This window comes from Prosopis cineraria, unplaced genomic scaffold (genome assembly GCF_029017545.1).
Source record: "Prosopis cineraria cultivar Desert tree isolate PC_DT_omini unplaced genomic scaffold, ASM2901754v1 PC2, whole genome shotgun sequence".
NCBI lineage: Eukaryota > Viridiplantae > Streptophyta > Magnoliopsida > Fabales > Fabaceae > Prosopis > Prosopis cineraria.
In genome coordinates, this window is record NW_026555333.1 from 33972757 (window position 1) to 33992323 (window position 19567).

Below are 19567 nucleotides of genomic sequence, written 5' to 3' on the forward strand. Positions count from 1 at the left end.
TTTTGAACAATTCACATATATAAAGTATGATTTGAGACCATATTTTTATAAATATGTCGATAGTTATAAGTGTAAATGAAGATACTTTTAAATCTACTCATATTTAATTTAACCAAGATCCACTTATATTTGAAAAGTTTTAAAATTGTAGTTTATATTTTTTCTTATATTTATTTTATATATACATTTCATATTATTTTTATTTAATATTATTATAATTTTATTTTTATATATACATTTAATATTATTTTATTTAATATTATTATAACTTTATTTTTATTTAATATTATTATTTTTAAATGGTGAGGGTAACATTGCTCCTTTAAGAATAGTTTAGAGGTAAAATTACACCTTAACGCATGAAATGTGGGTCCTACTAGTTATGATAACCAATATTTTAATGGTAAGGGCAACATTTCTCCGATTTGATTAGTTTAGGGGCAACATTGCTATGATGAATAGTTTAGGATAACATTGCCCCTTTGAAAATAGTTTAAGAGTAAAATTGCACCTTAGTCCAAAATTTTATATTGCGGCATAAATAGTAGAATCCGTAACAGCAACAAGCTGTCAAGGTAGACTTTCTTGCTAAACCTCTAATACGCACCAAATCTCTATCTGACATTCGATTGAGGTGATCTAAATGTCTAAAGAAAGCTTTTTCTGACCTTTAGCTAGTGGCACTAGTTTCACATTTAAATTATTTTTTAATCAAAAGTTGGATACCAAAATGCAAACTTACTCATTTATGCTTTCATAATACAACTAGGGTGTCTAAAACTGTTAAGTGCCAAAAGCCCACACCAACCCTTAAACCATACTCAATAAACTTAAGACAACCTATGTAACATACTACAACAACCAGATATCACATATTTCACAATTTTAGCCCTTAACCCTTTGATTTAAGAAATAACAGGGGGCATTTTGACTTCAAAACTCAATATAATCCAATAGTCAAATTTATACTTATACTAATATTTTGACCTCACTCATATATCTCAATTAAAAAGATACTACACGCATTTGGCCCAAAATACACCTTTCAATACTCAATATTCAATAGTACAAGTAATAACAAAATATGATCATCCTAGTTGGCAATATCAATTAATACGCATATGCAACTAAAATTATGAGAGGCTTATAGTAAGAAACTGAGTTTCCAAGCCTTTGGTGCTTTCCCTTTGTCCTGCCAAAACTAGAGCCTGTAAAATGTTAAATAGAGGGGTGAGTACAAACACTTAATAACCAAGGTCCACCTAATCTATACAATTGCATATTAATTAAAAATAGATGCAATTGGTGATAAACACACACAGAAAGCATGTATGACAACATATAGCCTCAGCCACAATAATAACAACCATGTGACCGAGATTCAAACACATAATCATAATGTGTGTGTGTGTGTGTGTGTGTGTGTGTGTTTGTATCAATAATACACAACATAGGGTTGCAATAATACTAACCTTGTATCCCTAAACCACACCAGACCACAATATTAACAATCATGTGGCTGAGACTAAATGCATAATCATATGCTAACCTTATATTCTCTTAATTACCTCCGACATGAAACTGGTGGCTATTTGGTGGCTACACCCTTCACGAACTAACCTAGCCTTCCACTTGTGAGGAGCTATCAGGCCAGAGTCAACTCACTCACTCGTGTAATCTAATTTCCCTAATACTAACAACTATAGGGTGTTGTACCCCTAATTTAGCCTCCTCATGAAGTAGTGAAGACTAGTTAGATTCGAGTCTCTTATAGAACAAGTGAGACAGTCTCGAATCAACCATGAGATAAGGACTACCTCTCAATTCTAACGGTCATTGCCAAAGCAACCTCTCGATTCCAACGGTCACTGCCAATACTATGTGGATTTATCAATCTACTCTTCTCCCTTAACAAAATCCCACCAATAATCATACTATGCACAGGTTACAAATGTTATGCAAATGTGACTAAAATCACAATCCCATGTCATGTCCACATCAATTTCTTACTCCTAGTAAACTCTATAACTAATATATATGTATGTGTGCATGTATGTATGTATCACATATGATGAATTTTCATAATATCACAATTAAATGGCATCATTGCTTCACACCAATACATCATACACAAAACTCTTCATTTTTCAAAAGCCATTTCATGTATATTACCACACATTGCTAAAATTGCATCAATAACTTTTTACACATCAAACAAGTTTTAAATCATAAATTTCAACAGCCACTTAATTAACATACAACTATAAAAATAAGGTTTTTCTTAGTTACTTCAAATCTTTGAAAGGTCAATGGTTACCCCTCAATCATAGCTTGCTTTTTGAGCTAAATTCAAGCTCATTGATGCTTTGTGAGGTTAGTCTACAAGTATATTAACACCCATCACTAATAATCATTAACATCACTACTTCTAATATCTAATTTCATACATTAATAACTAAATTTCTCAACTTCAAGATCAACCTCATATCCAATGAATTTTTTAACTCCCATTAACTTCATTTAGCTCTCCACAACTTAAATAATTAATAATATATCATCCAACAATCCAAAATTATCATCAATGTCATAAATTACTAACTTTCAACTCTCAAATTTCAACGCTTTAATAATCCAAAGCTCTCAACTATTGAGTTTAATCACTACATTAAGTTTATTAACTTCCATTAAATCCAACTAACACTAACAAAATCTTTAATCAACATCAATGGTAGCCACTGACCTCAAGCACAACCATTTATGACACTTAAATGCACGAATTCATCTATAATTGAGAACCCACTCTCCTTGACGCATAAAACCTCTATCTCTAGGTTTAGATAACTCAAACAACTCTCACTAAGTCCATGAAAGTCAATGGGTTTGGACCCAGAGCTTCCAAAGTCTGAAAATCATCTTCCAACTACAAACCTTAACTTGAAAATGGTGTAGAGAAGAAGAGGAATGGTAGGAGAGGCTTACCTTAGTGATTAAAATCTCTAAATCTTCCCAAAACACCAACAAAATCATGTCCAAGTAGAGAGGACCATGAGCCCCTTCGTTCTTCTCTTTTTCCTCTATTTTTTGCACACACAGATTCTCTTTTTAAGTCAAATTCGCGACAATAGCTCCTCCAAAACCATAAAAAAAAAATGGAAAACTTAAACACACATGCACACGCACAAATCAAATTTTGTTGATTTTTTAATTATAGCTAAATAAAATTACTTACTTAGACTGAAACTAGACATTTATGCATACAACATACAAATAATATGAATACCATCCACCAAAAGGGGAAAGTTAAAATGAAAGAGGAGAAAATAAAAGAATATTTGGAAAATAAATAAATGTTTACATGCGTGGAAGGCAGGAAAAAGTTCAAGTTGATGCTCCAGCATGGCACAAGAATTAATAAATACTTTTGAAGTTTATGATTTTGTATTTATAAACCATACCCATTTTATGTTATTTTAATTTCATTATGGATATAACATAATAAAATACTCATAAATTTTTGTTTCTCTCTATGCTTTGTTTTTTGTTGCCATCAATTTTTTTTAAATAGCATATTTGTTTTCCAACACATGAGGTTCGTTTATGGCATTAAGACGCAGGGTCTGTTTGTTTTCAGTTTTTAAAAATATTTTTGGTTTTCAAAATAGAAAAATTTAAAAACTTGTTTGGATAAATGTTTTCAATTTAATTGTTCTCAAAATTATTTTTCTTTTTTTTAAAACAAAAATAGAAACAATTTTAAGTTTTTTTAATTTTATTTTCCTTGTTTTCAAAATACACTACATTTAATTATTAAAAATTATAGTTATCTTGATTAATTTCTACCATAAATCACTACCAGTAATTATCTATAATCATCATTATCAGTCTATTTTTAATTTTAAAGCTGTTTTTAAATTAATATAACCAAACTGATTTTCATTTAATTTTGTTTTGAAAAATAATTCTAAAAACTGTTTTATAAAACAGTTTTTAAAAATAAAAAAAAATGGGAATAGAAACCAACAAGCTCTCATTTTCTCAGTAGTTTGTTTTCTAACAGATTATATTTTAATATCATAAAGCTAATATCTGAAGATTTAATTTTCCTGAGCACCAACACTTAACTTATCTAAACTTTTTGCAATAAAGAAAAAACTAATATAAACTTGATTTTCTAGTTAAGGCTTGTTCTAGGTCTTATTTTGTAACCTATAGCTAGCATACGTAGTTTGACTTTTTAATCAACCGAGAAACAAAGAGGCCAAAATAAAAAAACTTTGTGGTCAGCGAAAGCTCGTGACTATTTTCATTCATCTTTGGTAATGTTGATAGAGTCAACACAAAATTAGACTTTACAACATTTAAATTTGTTTGAATAGTATCTAATAAAGATACATAATTATATTGCATAAAAATTATACATTATATCCGTTAAACAATGTTAGTATGTTGCAGATATGTGAATATATAATGTAAAATATTTCGTTAGGAAAATCACTTTCAATTAGGTCTAACAAGAGTTGGTCTAGTATGATAAATGTACTACTCATTTTTCAAAGGCAAGTGTTAAAATATCTTGTTGCTAATACAAAGATTTCATTGATCAATAATTTATAAATACTACTTTTATAAGTGTTATTTGAGTTGCAAGAATTCATTGCAAATTTTTGTTAAGATTAAATGTTGAAATATTTATTTATTTATAGATTAACATTAATTAATAAGTCCAAACAGATTGGTCTTTATAATCTTGTGTGGATCGTGATAGGAGGATCACACAAGTGAGCCCAATGGGTAAGGGCTTAACCCACAACTCAGTAGCCGTTAGTTATACCCTATCTCTTAACTGATTGAGTCAGAGATAATAAAATATATAATTATTTATTATTTAATAAGGTGGTAACCGATCTGATATATATAAGTCGATTAGTCGATAACTGCAAAAACACACCACTCATTTTTCTTCTGCTCTATTATCTCTGAACTCTCTGAAAAACTCTGGGAACCAGTGGATTGTGCATCTGTCTACACTCGAGGTAATCAAGACTTCTTAAGCGCTCATAGATTCTTCAGGTATGCATACATTACTTTAATTATTCATATAAATTGAGATATACAAAATTAACATGTGGTATTAGAGCCTGGTTACAAATATTAAATTTGTAGTATCTCAATTTAATATGATGAATTGGATGTAAATTCCTTACAATTTAGCATGTTCAGACTTTGTTCATGGAGGTATGCTTATAGAAGTTTGATTTTGGTGTTTAGATGAAATCTATTTTGGAGCCTTATATTTTATCTTAACTATATATATGTATATATATATATATTAATGCTTGGTCACAACGGTGACAAGCCATGAGAAAATGCCAAACGTAAGAACTTTCAATTCGAAGGAGCATATTTCCTCAGGTAAAGGGAAAATTGCCCCTTTCAATTCAATGTAATAGGTTCACGTCTCATTCATGCGGGGGAAGACGCAGCTTCAAAAAAAAAGCTGCTGGAAACTTTTTGGTTCGCACTGCAAAAAAAAAAGAGGTTCTAGACTGTTGTGTCGTCATTGGAAGCCAACGTCGCTACCGTTCACGACATCACTGTCATGCATCTGGTTTGCGTCGAAGTGAAGGTTGCTGCTCGGCGGTCGCTAGCATCGTGTCTCCCTCCTAACATTCAGTCTGTTTTTTTTCAGCCTTGTGTTTTGGTTTGCAGCAGCTGGAAGAGGAGGACAAACTGGGTCAGACAAAGTGGATCACCATTTATTGCTTATATTAAGAGAAGGGAAAGAGGCTTGCAATCTAGTACTTCTAAAATGGCCTTCCATAAATAATAGAGTGAGTCCAACCGGATCTGTCTAGCGATCATCAAGTACATAATTGAAAAGGAAATTAGGGATAGCATTCCTGAAAAGGATACTGCAATTGAGTACTTGAAAGCTATTGGTAACAAATACAAGAAGCATGACAAGACTTAAAAGAACTACTATCTATCACTTCTTGACAATACTCGATATAATAGAGTTTTTAGTGTCAAGGAGCACATTCTGAAACTTGTTCATTATTATAACAAGCTTAAGTCATATGGAATTGATTTGGGTAAAAGCACCTTGGTTTACCGTGTTCTTCAATCACTACCATCAGAGTATGCATTCTTGAGGACTTCATACAACTCACAAGCTGAATGGTTTGTTGACCAGATGATATCGATAGTCACGCAAGAAGAGGAAGCTATAAAGAAGAGTTCCTCTCACTCAATAAACTATGTTTCTTATGGCTCTAACAGCAAATCTGGAGGGTCATACAAGAAAAAAGGGAAGAAGTATGATGCCCCAACGCCTAATAATCCAACCTTTAAGAAGGATGGTGATAAGAGTAAGAAGTTGAGGAAGAAACCCTTTAAGGGGTTATGCAATTATTGCAAAAAACTAGGTCACATTAAAGCTAATTGCTTCAAACTGAAGAACAAATAAGAAAGTGAAGGGGCTAAGAAACCAGAAGGTTCCAAGTGAGGCACAGAAGTCAGTCTTTGGCATAGCAGGGAGCAAGGCATCAGTTGAATGTATTGGAACTATTTTGTTGTATTTAAATTATGGTCATGTTTTACATTTAAACAATATTGTTTATGTACCTTCTACGAAGAGGAATTTAATTTCAACTTCTTCATTGGATATTTGTGGCTATTCATTCTTCCAAGGAAATGGAAAAATTGACATTTGTTTTGATTCCATTAATGTTGGTGTCGCTTCCTTGATATATGGTTTATATCGATTGAATGATTGGTCACTTGAACTTCCTAATCTCTATATCAATACTACTATTGGGCATAAATGTCAAAGGCCTAATGATAATTCCTCTATGTTATGGCATCGTTGTTTGGGTCATATCTCTAGAGAGAGATTGGAGCGCATGACTAAGCAAAGTGTCTTACAAGACCTTAATTTCTCAAATTTTGAGACTTGTATTGATTGCATAAAGGAAAAATTCCTTGCTAGAGCTAGAACCAAAGGGACAAAGAGGTCTGAAAACACTTTAGACCTAATCCATACTGATATTTGTGGACCTATCACACCTCCGGCTATGGGTGATTTCAGATATTTCATCACCTTGACAGATGATTACTATCATCATAGATGGATTGAACTCTTGTGTGAAAAGGGCGAGTCTTTTAATGCATTCATGACCTTTAAAGCAGCAGTCGAATTGAAATCTGGCAAGTTGATCAAATGTGTGAGATCTGATAAAGGAGGAGAATTTTATGGGAGATATACTGAGACTGGTAGGAACCCTGGGCCATTTGCTTTGTACCTTCAAGAATATGGAATTGAAGCTCAGTATACTATGCCTGGCACCCCGCAGCAAAATGGGGTTGCAGAAAGGCAAAATTGTACTCTCATAGATATGGTTAGAAGCATGATCAGTCACTCCTCACTGTTAGAATTCTTATGGGTTGATGCACTTAAAACTGCTGTTTATATTTTGAATCAAGTTCCTAGCAAGTCAGTTCCAAAGACTCAATATGAGTTGTATTTTGGAAAGACTCCTGCGCTGAAGCATATGCAAGTTTGGGGTTGTAAAGCACAAGTAAAACCTTACAATCCACAACAGATAAAGCTTGATGCTAAAACTATTGATGGTTTTTTTATTGGCTATTGCATTGGATCTCGCAAGTATAAATTATATTGTCCAAATCACACTACTAAGGTAATTGAATTTGACCGAGCTTATTTCTTTAAAGATGCCTTAGACAGTGAGAGCTCTATGCGTAGGCATATTACTTTGCATGATGAAAGTAGCGTTTTGCCTATGCCTATCTTGACAACCCCTCATGTTGACAGAAATAATGTCGTGGATCAAGATGAAGTTCAAGATGAACCACCTTTAGAGAATGATAGGGATCTGGTTGTTGAACCAAGACAGTCCAAAGGGTTCGCAGGTCTGCTATTCCAAATGGTTACATGGTGTATTTGCAGGAATTTGATTCAGATGCTATTGATAGTTTAGACCTAATATCTTACCAAGAGGCTATTTCTAGCTCACATTCTTGTGAATGGTTGGAGGCTATGAGTGAAGAAATTGCCTCTATGTATTGCAATCACGTATGGGAGCTTGTAGAGCTATTAAAGGGTTTTAAACCAGTGGGTTACAAGTGGGTCTTTAAAACAAAATGAGAGCTAGAGGTGAAATTAATAGATATAAAGCCAGAATTGTAGCTAAGGGCTATAACCAGAAAGAAGGTATTGATTATACAGAAACCTTCTCTCCGGTATCCACCAAAGATGCTTTTAGAGTGGTAATGGCTTTAGTTGCACAGCTTGATCTTGATCTTTACTAGATAGATGTCAAGACTGCGTTCTTGAATGATGATTTGTATGAAGAAGTCTACATGACATAACTTGATGGTTTTGTTGAATCTGGTAAAGAACATCTAGTGTATAGATTGAAGAGATCCATCTATGGGCTAAAACAAGCCTCTAGGTAGTGGTATCTGAAATTTGATGAAGTTATCACCTCGCTTGATTTTGTTGAGAATGTCTCAGATCAATGCATCTATCAAAAGTTTGATGGGAACAATTTTGCCATTCTTGTTCTCTATGTTGATGATATCTTGTTAGCCAGCAATTCAATAAATTTTCTCAATAAGATAAAGCACCTATTGTCTTGCCATTTTCACATGAAGGACATGGGTGAAGCTTCCTTCATTCTTGGGATACAGATTTCATGATAGAACTCGTGGTATTCTTGGTTTATCACAAACCACTTATATTGAGCGGGTACTTAAGAGATTTAGAATGGATTTATGTTCTCCTTCACTTGCTCCTATACAGAAAGGTGAGCTGTTGTCAGAGTTACAGTATCTCAAGGATGATAAGAAGAGGGCTGAAATGAGAAAGATACCATACGCTTCCACTGTCGACAGCCTTATGTATGTTCAAGTATGTACTTGACCAGATATAGCCTTTGCCATTGGAGTGCTGGGTCAATACTTAAACGATCCAGGTCCGGATCATTGGAAGACTGCTAAGAAAGTTATAAGGTATCTTCAAGTACAAAGAATCATATGTTGACTTACAGAAGGTCAAATTCTCTTGAGATCGTTGGGTATTCTGATTATGACTTTAATAGATCAGAAGATCTTGAAATTGTTGGCTTTTCAGATTCAAATTTTTTCTCTTGTCTAGATGATCGTAAATCCACGACCGGCTATATTTTCATGTTATCTGGAGGAGCTGTCTCTTATAAAAGTGTGAAACAGACACTTACAGCAGTTTCATCTATGGAAGCTGAGTATATTGCTTGCTTTGAGACTACACGTCATGCTATATAGCTGAGGGAGTTGATATCTAGCATGCACCTAGTTGAGTCAATATCACGTCCTCTAACCATTTACTGTGATAACGAATCTGCAGTATACTATGCTAATAATCATTGAAATTCCAGCAGTACAAAACATTTTGATATCAAACTTATGTTTGTGAAAGAGAAAATTGTTGATTCTTAAATCCGTGTGGTACATATTCTTGGCACACAGATGCTTGCAAATCCATTGACCAAGGGCTTACCTGGAGAAGTTTTTCAAAATCATGTAACTTGTATGGGTATTGTGAATTCCTTTGATGCCCTAGTTTAATGGGAGTTTGAGAACCTTTTATGTTGTAATTTCTCTTTAGGCTTTGTTTTCTTCTGTAAGTTATGTTCAGTTCAGTTAGATGCGTCTATATCATTTGTATCCCCATAGGATTCAACAATTCTGTTGTGGTACGCTATGCATGTCACTTCTTTCCCCATAAGAATCAGTGATTTATGTTATTATCTTACTGAGCTGTGTTTGGAATAAAAATTTTATATTTTATTCAAATTACGAGATATTATATCACTTGTTTCCTTATAAGATCCAATGATTTTGTGGAGTTTTATTTTCTAAATCTTGTTTGCGGCTTGTTTATACAACTGGCTTAATTAATGCAATCCAAGTGGGAGATTGTTGGAATATTTATTTATTTATGGATTAACATTAATTAATAAGCCCAAACAGATTGGTCTTTATAATCTTATGTGGACCGTGATAGGAGAACCACACAAGTGAGCCCAATGAGCAGAGGCCCAACCTACAACCCAATAGCCATCAGTTATACCCTATGTCTTAACTGACTGAGTCAGAAATAATGAAATATATAATTATTTATTATTTAATAAGGCGATTATCGATCTGATGTATATAAGACAATTAGTTGATAACTGCAAAAACACACGACTCATTTTTCTTTTACTCTATTATCTCTAAACTCTCTAAAAATTTTGAGAACCAGTGGGTTGTGCACCTATCTACACTCGAGGTAATCGAGCCTTCTCAAGCGCTCATGGATTCTTCAGGTACACATACATTATTTTACTTATTCATATAAATTGAGATATACAAAATTAACATTAAATGGTAAATTGGACCCTAAATTATAGTTTTATAAGTGTTTGATATTCTAGACTCATTTTTTGCATAATATTTTCTTTCATTTCAAAATGCATGGTGCAATATAACCCCTACCATTAGCAAATGTTAATTTTGATGACCATTAAGTAGTTAAAAAAAATTATAAAAAATGACTAATGAAATTTTATTAGTCATTTTCTATAATTTTTTGGATCATTGTTTATAATTTTTAAATCATTTATTGTAAATTTTTTGGTTTTTTCTATTAAGTAACTATTAAAATTAACTTTTATTAATATTAAAGATGATATTATTGCATCTTTTTAAAAGTTAAAAGAAAATATTATATAAAAAATGAGTTTAAAATCCTAGATATATACTCCTGCACCTATAATTTAATTAAGGGCTATTTTGTCATGGAACTTTTTTTTTTTTTGTAAACCTGATTTAACTCACCTAATTTTTTTCCTTATAAAAAATCCCCAAAACAGCATTCAACTAATTTAAAATAGATTTTGATTATTTCTAAAGCAAAAGTAAAGAGAACAAAGCTGAAAATAATTTTCATGATCTTGAGAAATCTAAAGCCGTATCTATGAAGACAAATAGTTATATATATATATATATATATATATATAACAAACACAAATTAATTAATTGTGGAGATAGAAACAAAGAATGAATGATTATAAAAAAAAAAACAAACAAACAAACAAAGAATGAACATGACATTCACCCTGTATAGATTTTTCTTTGCCCATGGCCTGACTTTTATAGTTTATATGAACTACTTTATTTTTACCAAATAGCTTATATCAACTTGGGTCACCTCGGACTTTTGAATATTTGACCAATTCGAATGATTCAAAGTAAACGATGCAGCCAACACTAAAAACCCAGGATTATTCAGAATTCGCTTCCATCTTCCAAATTTATAATTATCGTCGGAAGCTTACTCTCATTGATCTCGTTGATGCCGTGGTGGCTGCCGCTTGCCGGAATCACTCCCCTCTTTCACTGGAGGCTAGCGCCGGCCGTTGCAATTCCAAGGAAGTAGCGTCCGGCCATTTCAATCGCTTCCTCTTTTCCGTGATAACACTGGTAAGCCTATCTCACGTTGTTCTTTCTTCTTAGTTTTTTTATTTCAATTAATTAATTAATTCAAAAATTGAACACATATATTTGTATTGGTTATGTTCCTTGGTATTGTGAAGACACTGGAATATCCAGTTCTGCGTTTGAGATTGGATTTCTTGCCTGAATCTACAGTTCCGTTTGTCATTGAAGGTTTTTTTTTTCTAAAAAAGTACACTACCAGAAAATATAATTGTGTGACAATTGAATAATATTTAATATTTTATTTACGCGTAAAATTTTTGAGAAATGAAAATATTTAATTAATTTTTTATTTTGTAAAATTTTTGTGATGATTCAATCTACACATTTTTTCTTTTCTTTTCAATTTTCTTCATTTCTCAAAATATTCTCATCAGAATGTCTAAAATGTTTTGGAGAATTCTTGGCGTCTTCATTTCACCTTACTTGGATAGTTTTGTCACTGTGTTCAACAATTTTTTTTAAAAAAAATATTATGGAGAGAAGGACTCTGAGAAATTTTTGGGAAAATTTATGTAAAAAACTTTAAACTACTATTTGATTGTTGGAAAAAAAAATTCTCTTTTATAGCGAAAAATTAGATGTTCTTTTTAAGTTGCCGCATTCGTTTGTTGAACACAATCAAACGATATGTAGAGTACAAGCAAATTCATTATAAAACCCAGTTTTGCAACTTCCAATTTCTTTATAATATAAACAAATTCAGCAAATGAAATGTTTGTTGAGCTTATCTTGTGTTGGTCTGTTAGTTTATACTGCAATCAAGGTCTGACCCAAAAGTGGTGGTCAGTTTTGATCCATTAACCACAGGCCCACTTCACAATGAAGTATCATGTGGATTACTTTTGGGCCACTATGGTGGTGAGATGAAGTTTATACATACTTATGTCGACAAGCATGCCAACAAGTTTTTATATAACCGACGAGCACTTGTCAAAATGATTAGAAATTTAGACAACTTAACCTAAAATTTCATATTCAAGTTCTAAGATATGCAGCAGTATAGCTAAGCATGCTTTACCTATGAAACCCTTTCAAAAAAGGTCTCACCTAAGTGGGGATATGGATTAGTCTAGAATAGATTGAACGAGTAATGAACCTAACATACCTAGACATTTCAAGATACCGGGTGCGATAGCAAGAAAAAAAAAGTTTTTATATATTTATGTTAAAATATATAAAGAGAGAATGACATATGAGGGTCACCAAAATAGCATATTGATAAATAAGTTCCATGAAATGAGTTGATTAAATTAGAGTCCCTAGGTCTTATTCTGATATTAATTTTTTTTATTAAATTACTATATTGCCCATAATTTGAAACTATTATAGAGTACAATAACAAATTTTGGATAATAATTAACTACTTTGATCATGAAAAATGACATCACAAATTTAGCAAAACAACTTTTCATGAATAATAATAACTCGGTTTTATGTGTTAGAACTCTATAACAAGTTTAGTATAATCAATAACAACTTTTATTATAAATAATGACAACTACAATTTCATCAGTAACAGCCACTATTCAAAAATTCAACTTTTTGATCTTAAGGGTTAGTAATTATATACTTAAGTTTAATGTCAATTTCTGTATAACGATTAACAACTTTGATTATTACTAGTGACAACTATAAGTTCAAATGTGACAATTACTCTCTTTGTTTCTTCTTCTGTTTTTTTTTTTCTTTTTTTTTGAATTAGTTGCTCTCTCCGTTTCTATATATGAGAGAAACTAACATTTACTATTTTTTAATAAGCAAAATTAAATATTTTAATAAACATTTACTACAATTTTTTTAAATTATCTCCCATAAACCCATAATTTTCATTCATTAGAAACAATTAATGTGGCCTTCTTTTGGTTAAATACAATGGTATTTTAGTATAGTTTTTTATTTTTAGACACAATTATTAAGTTAATTAATTTTCTTAAATTATGGGATACAGTTATTTCTCTTATATATAGAAATGGAGGGAGTATTTTTTAAAAAAATAAGCTTCAGGGTTTAAAGGGTTAGAAATCTCCAAGATCTAAATGACAAGTTCAATATAATGTGCAACAAATTTGATTGTGACTATTGACAACTACAATTTAGAAATGACAACTATTTTTCAGAGGATCAATATGGTAATTTTGAAAATACATTTAATGTCAAAAAAGTTTCCATTAGTGTAATTAGCTCATTTCATTGAATTTATGTGTGCATGACATGAGCGTGTAGAATCATATGGATCAGTTCATTATTTTTTTAAGAAAAATCTAAAACTATTATCTTATTAAAGAAAATCATGTTTGAGGCATAATGATTTTTTTTTTTAATAAACGATGGAGTTTATTTTGATTTAGATTAAGAGAGATTGTATGTAGTCCTTTTTTTGTGGTAGAAGTAACTATTTTTTGATAAAAAAAAGGGTTGGTCAAGCCCAATTGAATACTAAGAAATTACACCTATGGGGATAGAGTCATAGAGATCCCAAAAAGAAAAAGTTGAGACCGAAGTATGTAAGCAAGTTTGATCCATTGAGCCCAGGTCATGACTTCTTGGGCCTAAAAGCCCATGTGGCATGGCAGAAATACGGCTCAAGCTTATCGGCCTACTAGTTTAAGCCCCTTTTTCGTGTTTGAATATTTAAAATTGAAGTATTTTAGTATAAAATAGCTTTTGAGCTCTACCTGTTTAATTCTACAAAAAAACATGTTTAAACTATCCATTTGAAATTGAAAAAATTAATATTTTATATTTTTAGATTAATTTTAAACTTTAGAATATAATACGTGTTTGCACTTTAAAATTAAGATTTGTATTATTTATTTTAAATTTTAAAATATTTTAATTTATCCTTTAAAGCATGAATATATAATATTATAATATAGCTTAATTTAAAAAAATTTTAAAAAATAAAAACAAATCCTAAAGCTTCGCCCTGAACTTGATTTAGTGAAAATGGTCAATTTTAGAGTGAAAAGACTTTTTGGGCCTAAACAAATATGGGTTCCATGGCTATATGGATCAAGATGGCTCGTTTCCAACCCTATCATTTCCCTTCAACCAAAAATCAAGAAAATATCCCCAAACCTAGTGCAAATTTTAGTTTGGGAGAATAATAGAGAGGTACTAAAAAGATTAACTAATTTAATTTAGATTTCAAGTGCCAAACTTTAAGAATTGTCTAGTTCAATTTTTAATTTTACAACTTTATTATGATGAATTTGTAATTTATTTTTTAAATTTTAACACAGTTAAAGAATAAATAAATTTATTTCTCCTTTTAAAATTTAGAACTTAAGTTGCAAATTCATCGTAACAAAATTACAAAATTAAGATTTAAACTTTCAAATTCTTTGAGTTTGATACTTATAATTTAAGTTGAATTAATTAATCTTTTTAGGATGTTTTTGTCATTGTCCCTTTTAGTTTTGTACTAGATTTTGTAGATCTTGTGGCTTTTCAAGCACTACGTCTACCTTTAAAAAAAAATAAAAAAAAATTACATTATTTATTAAAAAAATCAATCTATTTATAAATTATGAATAGTTGACTGGCCTAAAATTTAGACGAAATACAAGCTTGCAATTCAGTGATCAAAGGAAGGTGAAAGTCAAATTAATGTTTTTATGTAATCACGTCGTCGTCGTCTTTATTTTTCCTTCTAGGTACCAAATGAAGCCCTATGTTTGTTAGTTTATTATAAGCTCTACTGATTAAAGAAAAGTTCATTATAAGCTCTAGGTAAGTATACATATTTGATCTCTATTATCTTTGATATATATCAAGAATTGTTATATATGAAAATGAAATGTAATAATATTCAAAATAATTAGAATGTCGTCATTCCCTTCATCTGTTTGATTGGATAAAAATTGAATATAAATAAAAAATAATAATTGGAAAATGACTCTTATCTCTCCACTAGAACAACACATAGATATTTCAGTTGTATGTGCAATTAGGTAAGTGCTTTTTTTTTTTGTCGTTTTGATTTTTTTTTTAGTTGGCAATGTTTAATTATTGAGCCCTAAAATTCAAAGGAAGGGTTTTATTTACAGGTGCGATCTATTTTATTCCTTTTCTATGGGTCCGACATGTAAATTTTATTACTGATGCAGGGGTGTGTGTGTGTGTGTGTGTATTATGGAGATATCGTTGTTAAACGTGATTGTTAATGGCATATCCTCGTTTTCACACTCAAAATCTTCTGGAAACTTGAACTCAAAACCTATCTTGAAGTATCATCAGGAGGCAGAGAAGATCCTTAAACTGTTAAAGCCAATACTTGAAGCCATTATTGATACTGATTTTGGCTCTGATGAAGTTCTTCAGAAGATATTTGAAGAACTGAGTCAGACTCTGGAGGAACTGAGGGAGCTTTTTGGGAGTTGGCAACTATTATGTAGCAAAATTTACAATGTAAGTCTCATAATATCTCAATGGCTTATTACGAATGTGAAAAAAACAATAGCTCATTACGGGGTAGTATTTTGACATAAGTTTCTGATCGAGGAATCTCATAAATAGAGTCATGCAGGTTTACAAATGTGAGAGACTCTTTCACTTAATAAGTTGGTCTTTTGAGATGAGTTCTTCCTTTTGACTTATGATCATGACATTGATGCTTTTATTAAGAGTCCAATGTCATGAAAAGGGCTACTCACAGAGTCCTTCTGATTGGCAGGAGGTCAAGTGAGGTGTCGTGGAGGGGAGTTACTAAGAACATCAGCTCTCAAAAGGGGTGACATTATCATGAATTTCACATCGGAGAGCCACATAAGTAGAGTAAAGCTTAGAAGTGCGAGAGGCTCTACCATCCAATAGAATAGTTTTAAGAAATAATTTCTCTCTTTAGGCTCATCCTCATGACATTTTCTTTATCCTTTTCACTGATTTTATTGCAACAAGTTTAGTTAAGCTCACAGGCAATTGTGAAGCGTGAATTTACTTTGGACTCATTTGGTTTTCTAGCTACAAAGGGAACTAATAGCATGATTTAAGCTCACTGGCAACTATGCATAAAACTATTACTACTAATCATGCAATCCAAATTACTTTAAAAAATGGGATAAAAGGGGAATACCGTCAATGTAAAGGATGGCAAAAGTATAACATGTAAAGGAATCTCACATTGACTACTTCTAATGAATTAAATTGGCATGTTTTAATTATAAGTACCAGGTGGATTCTCATCACTTTTTGCGTTGATCTCTAGGTTTTGCAAATTGAATTCTTGATATCTAAGATTCAGATTTTGGCACTCGCCATTTTCAAGCAGATGAAGGCTTCCCATCAATGTCTTGCTAATGAATTCAATTCTGCACAAGTAGAGGTAACAAGTGCAATTATTCATTTATTTAGCTCAAAGATTCTTGTTCTTATCTTGATTCACACGTTTTCAAGTTAAGAAATTTAAGTAGGATATCTAAAATCAACATGATATATATTGCAGCACTGTATTGAGAAAATAAAGAATTTGGGGCATGGAGAAACATCTTCTATCATCAAAGAAGCTATCATGGAACAAGTGGAAGGCTTAGGACCTAGTTCAGAGGTCCTTGAAAAAATTATTGAGAATCTAGGCTTAAGTTCTAACCAAGAGGTTCTGATTGAGGCTGTGACACTTGAAAAGTTCAAGGAGAATGCAGAACAGATTGAAAATTTTGCAGAAGCTGAATATCTAAACCAGATTATTACTCTTGCAACTCGAATGCATGAGAGTCTTATAATGCTGAAACAAGCCCAGAGTTATAGCCCAGTTCCAGTACCTCTAGATTTTTGCTGTCCTCTCTCTTTGGAATTGATGAAAGATCCTGTGATTGTGTCATCAGGGCAAACTTATGAGCGAGCTTTTATTAAGAATTGGATCGATCTCGGGCTTGATGTTTGTCCAAAGACACGTCAGACTCTGACTCATACCAACCTAATACCAAACTATACCGTAAAAGCACTGATTACAAATTGGTGTGAGTTGAACAATGTCAAGCTACGTGATCCTATAATGTCCTTAAACTTGAATCATTGTAGTTCAACTTCAGAAGGTTCTTCAAGTGACATCACTAGCAGGAAAAGTTTTGATATTTTAAGAATATCACAATCACGTTCTGATGACATCATGTCTACTAGTTTAGATGAAATGAGTGTGGATTTAGTTAGCCAAGATTCACCATATACAATGGAATCTTCCAATGCCTTCAACTCAGAACAATCTCAAGCTGATCTTGCACTTTCAAATGAAAACTTCCCTCAAGGAAATAAAGCTGATAGTAGTTCTTCTATGGAGGTGAATCCAAAGTTAGAAACCACCAGTGCTACTGTCTTGAATGCTCAGAGAGAACCTGAGTTCTCAGCTCCATCATTAGAGGCAAGGCCTCAAGTCTTAAGTATATGGCAGCATCCACCAGGGAATTTAAGGTTAGCTTCTTCATTACCTGCAATTGAAATTAGACCAAGTCCTTCTGGTATTGAAACCCAAGTTCAGAATTTGGCCAAAGACTTGAAGAGCTCTTCAATTGATACTCAGAGAGAAGCAACAGAAGAACTCCGCCTTCTTGCGAAGCATAATGTGGAGAATCGAATTGTGATTGCAAATTGTGGAGTTATTAGCCCATTAGTGGACTTACTCCAGTCTTCTGATACAAAGGTCCAAGAAAATGCCGTGACGGCACTTCTAAACCTATCAATCAATGATAATAACAAAACTGCAATTGCAAATGCTGGTGCAATCGATTTTCTAATTCATGTTCTTGGAACAGGATGTCCTGAAGCCAAGGAGAATTCAGCAGCAACACTTTATAGCCTATCAATGATGGAAGAAAACAGGATCAGGATTGGTAGATCAGGGGCAATTAAGCCACTGGTTGATTTATTAGCAAATGGAACTTCAAGAGGAAAGAAAGATGCTTCCACTGCTTTGTTTAACCTCTCAATATTTCACGAAAACAAAGGTCGTATCGTGCAAGCTGGCGCTGTGAAGTACCTCGTGGAGCTAATGGATCCGGCAGCTGGAATGGCAGACAAGGCAGTGGCTGTTTTAGCAAATCTTGCATCTATTCCAGAAGGAAGAACTGAAATTGTTCATGAAGGTGCTATTCCTATTCTAGTTGATGTTATTGAATTAGGTTCTACAAGAGGGAAGGAAAATGCAGCAGCTACTTTGCTGCATATTTGCTCAAATAGTAGCAGGTTTTTAAGCATTATGATCCATGAAGGAGCTATCCCACCATTAGTAGCATTGTCACTATCTGGTACTCCAAGGGCTAAAGAAAAAGTATGTGTCTTGCATTATTGTTTCATATTTTATCTTCCTTTTATATTTGAATAAAGTACTGACGAATCTTTTATCTATGTTTAGGCTCAAGCTCTGCTTAACCACTGTAGAAGTCAAAGACATGGCAGTGCTAGAAGAGGTTGATTTGATTTCACCAGCTTCATAATCATTCTGAGTTTTTTGGGTGAATTCTAACTGGACATCTCAAATTAATGTATTCTGAGTTGTTTGTGGAAATAAATTAGTATCCATATATGTATATATCAGCTTTACAGAACATGGAAATAGTTTTCTTGCATGTGTTTCGATAAATAATATCATTCATGCATATAGAAGAGTATCAGAAAAGCTCTTCTCAACAAAAACGTTCAATCCTTTGGGAATAAGCTCTTGATTTTGATAATTTCTTTTCACATGTACAATAGTCTCCAAGGTCATTAACGGGTTATATTATAAGGAAAATGAAAAATGAATCCTCTTGAAACAAGTAAATGACAAAATAGTATTATGAAATGTGTAACATCTGAATTTTGGGCCTAGAAGCTCAAGAACATGTCAAAATTTAGTAAGCTACTAAGTCCAAATAATCTAGAGTCTCTAAGATGACCTAAAAAGATGGAATCATTCTTAGGGACCAAATCATAATTTTAAAGTCTTTATTAGACAAAAGTGTAATATTTTTTAGACTTCAAGGAAGCATTTGGAACTAGGATGAGCAAGTTAAAGTCTAGAAATGTTCAGGATAGGCTAAAGAGGAATAAATAA

At 32.2% G+C, this 19567-nt stretch overlaps 1 protein-coding gene across 5 annotated transcripts; it reads left to right on the forward strand.

The window, feature by feature from the left end:
* The first annotated feature begins 11286 nt into the window (after positions 1-11286).
* LOC129303726 (U-box domain-containing protein 4-like) lies at positions 11287-19182 on the forward strand. 5 transcript variants are annotated; one of them, XM_054943220.1, is made up of 5 exons: positions 11287-11523; positions 15772-15951; positions 16748-16864; positions 16985-18802; positions 18887-19182. In XM_054943220.1, exons 1-5 carry the CDS (start codon positions 11299-11301, stop codon positions 18944-18946), a joined length of 2400 nt encoding a protein of 799 aa, XP_054799195.1. In that variant the 5' UTR covers positions 11287-11298; the 3' UTR covers positions 18947-19182. The 5 variants fall into 5 exon arrangements, with proteins under 5 accessions (XP_054799195.1, XP_054799196.1, XP_054799198.1 ...); XM_054943221.1 differs by having other exon boundaries at positions 15781-15951; XM_054943222.1 differs by having other exon boundaries at positions 11387-11523; positions 15651-15951.
* The last annotated feature ends 385 nt before the right edge of the window (positions 19183-19567 follow it).

Coding starts and splice junctions, on each gene's coding strand:
- LOC129303726 (XM_054943220.1), top strand. CDS start 11,299: ATGCAGCCAACACTAAAAACCCAGGATTATTCAGAATTCGCTTCCATC. Junction 15,952..16,747: donor TATGTAGCAAAATTTACAAT/GTAAGTCTCATA, acceptor GTTGATCTCTAG/GTTTTGCAAATTGAATTCTT. Junction 18,803..18,886: donor CTCCAAGGGCTAAAGAAAAA/GTATGTGTCTTG, acceptor ATCTATGTTTAG/GCTCAAGCTCTGCTTAACCA.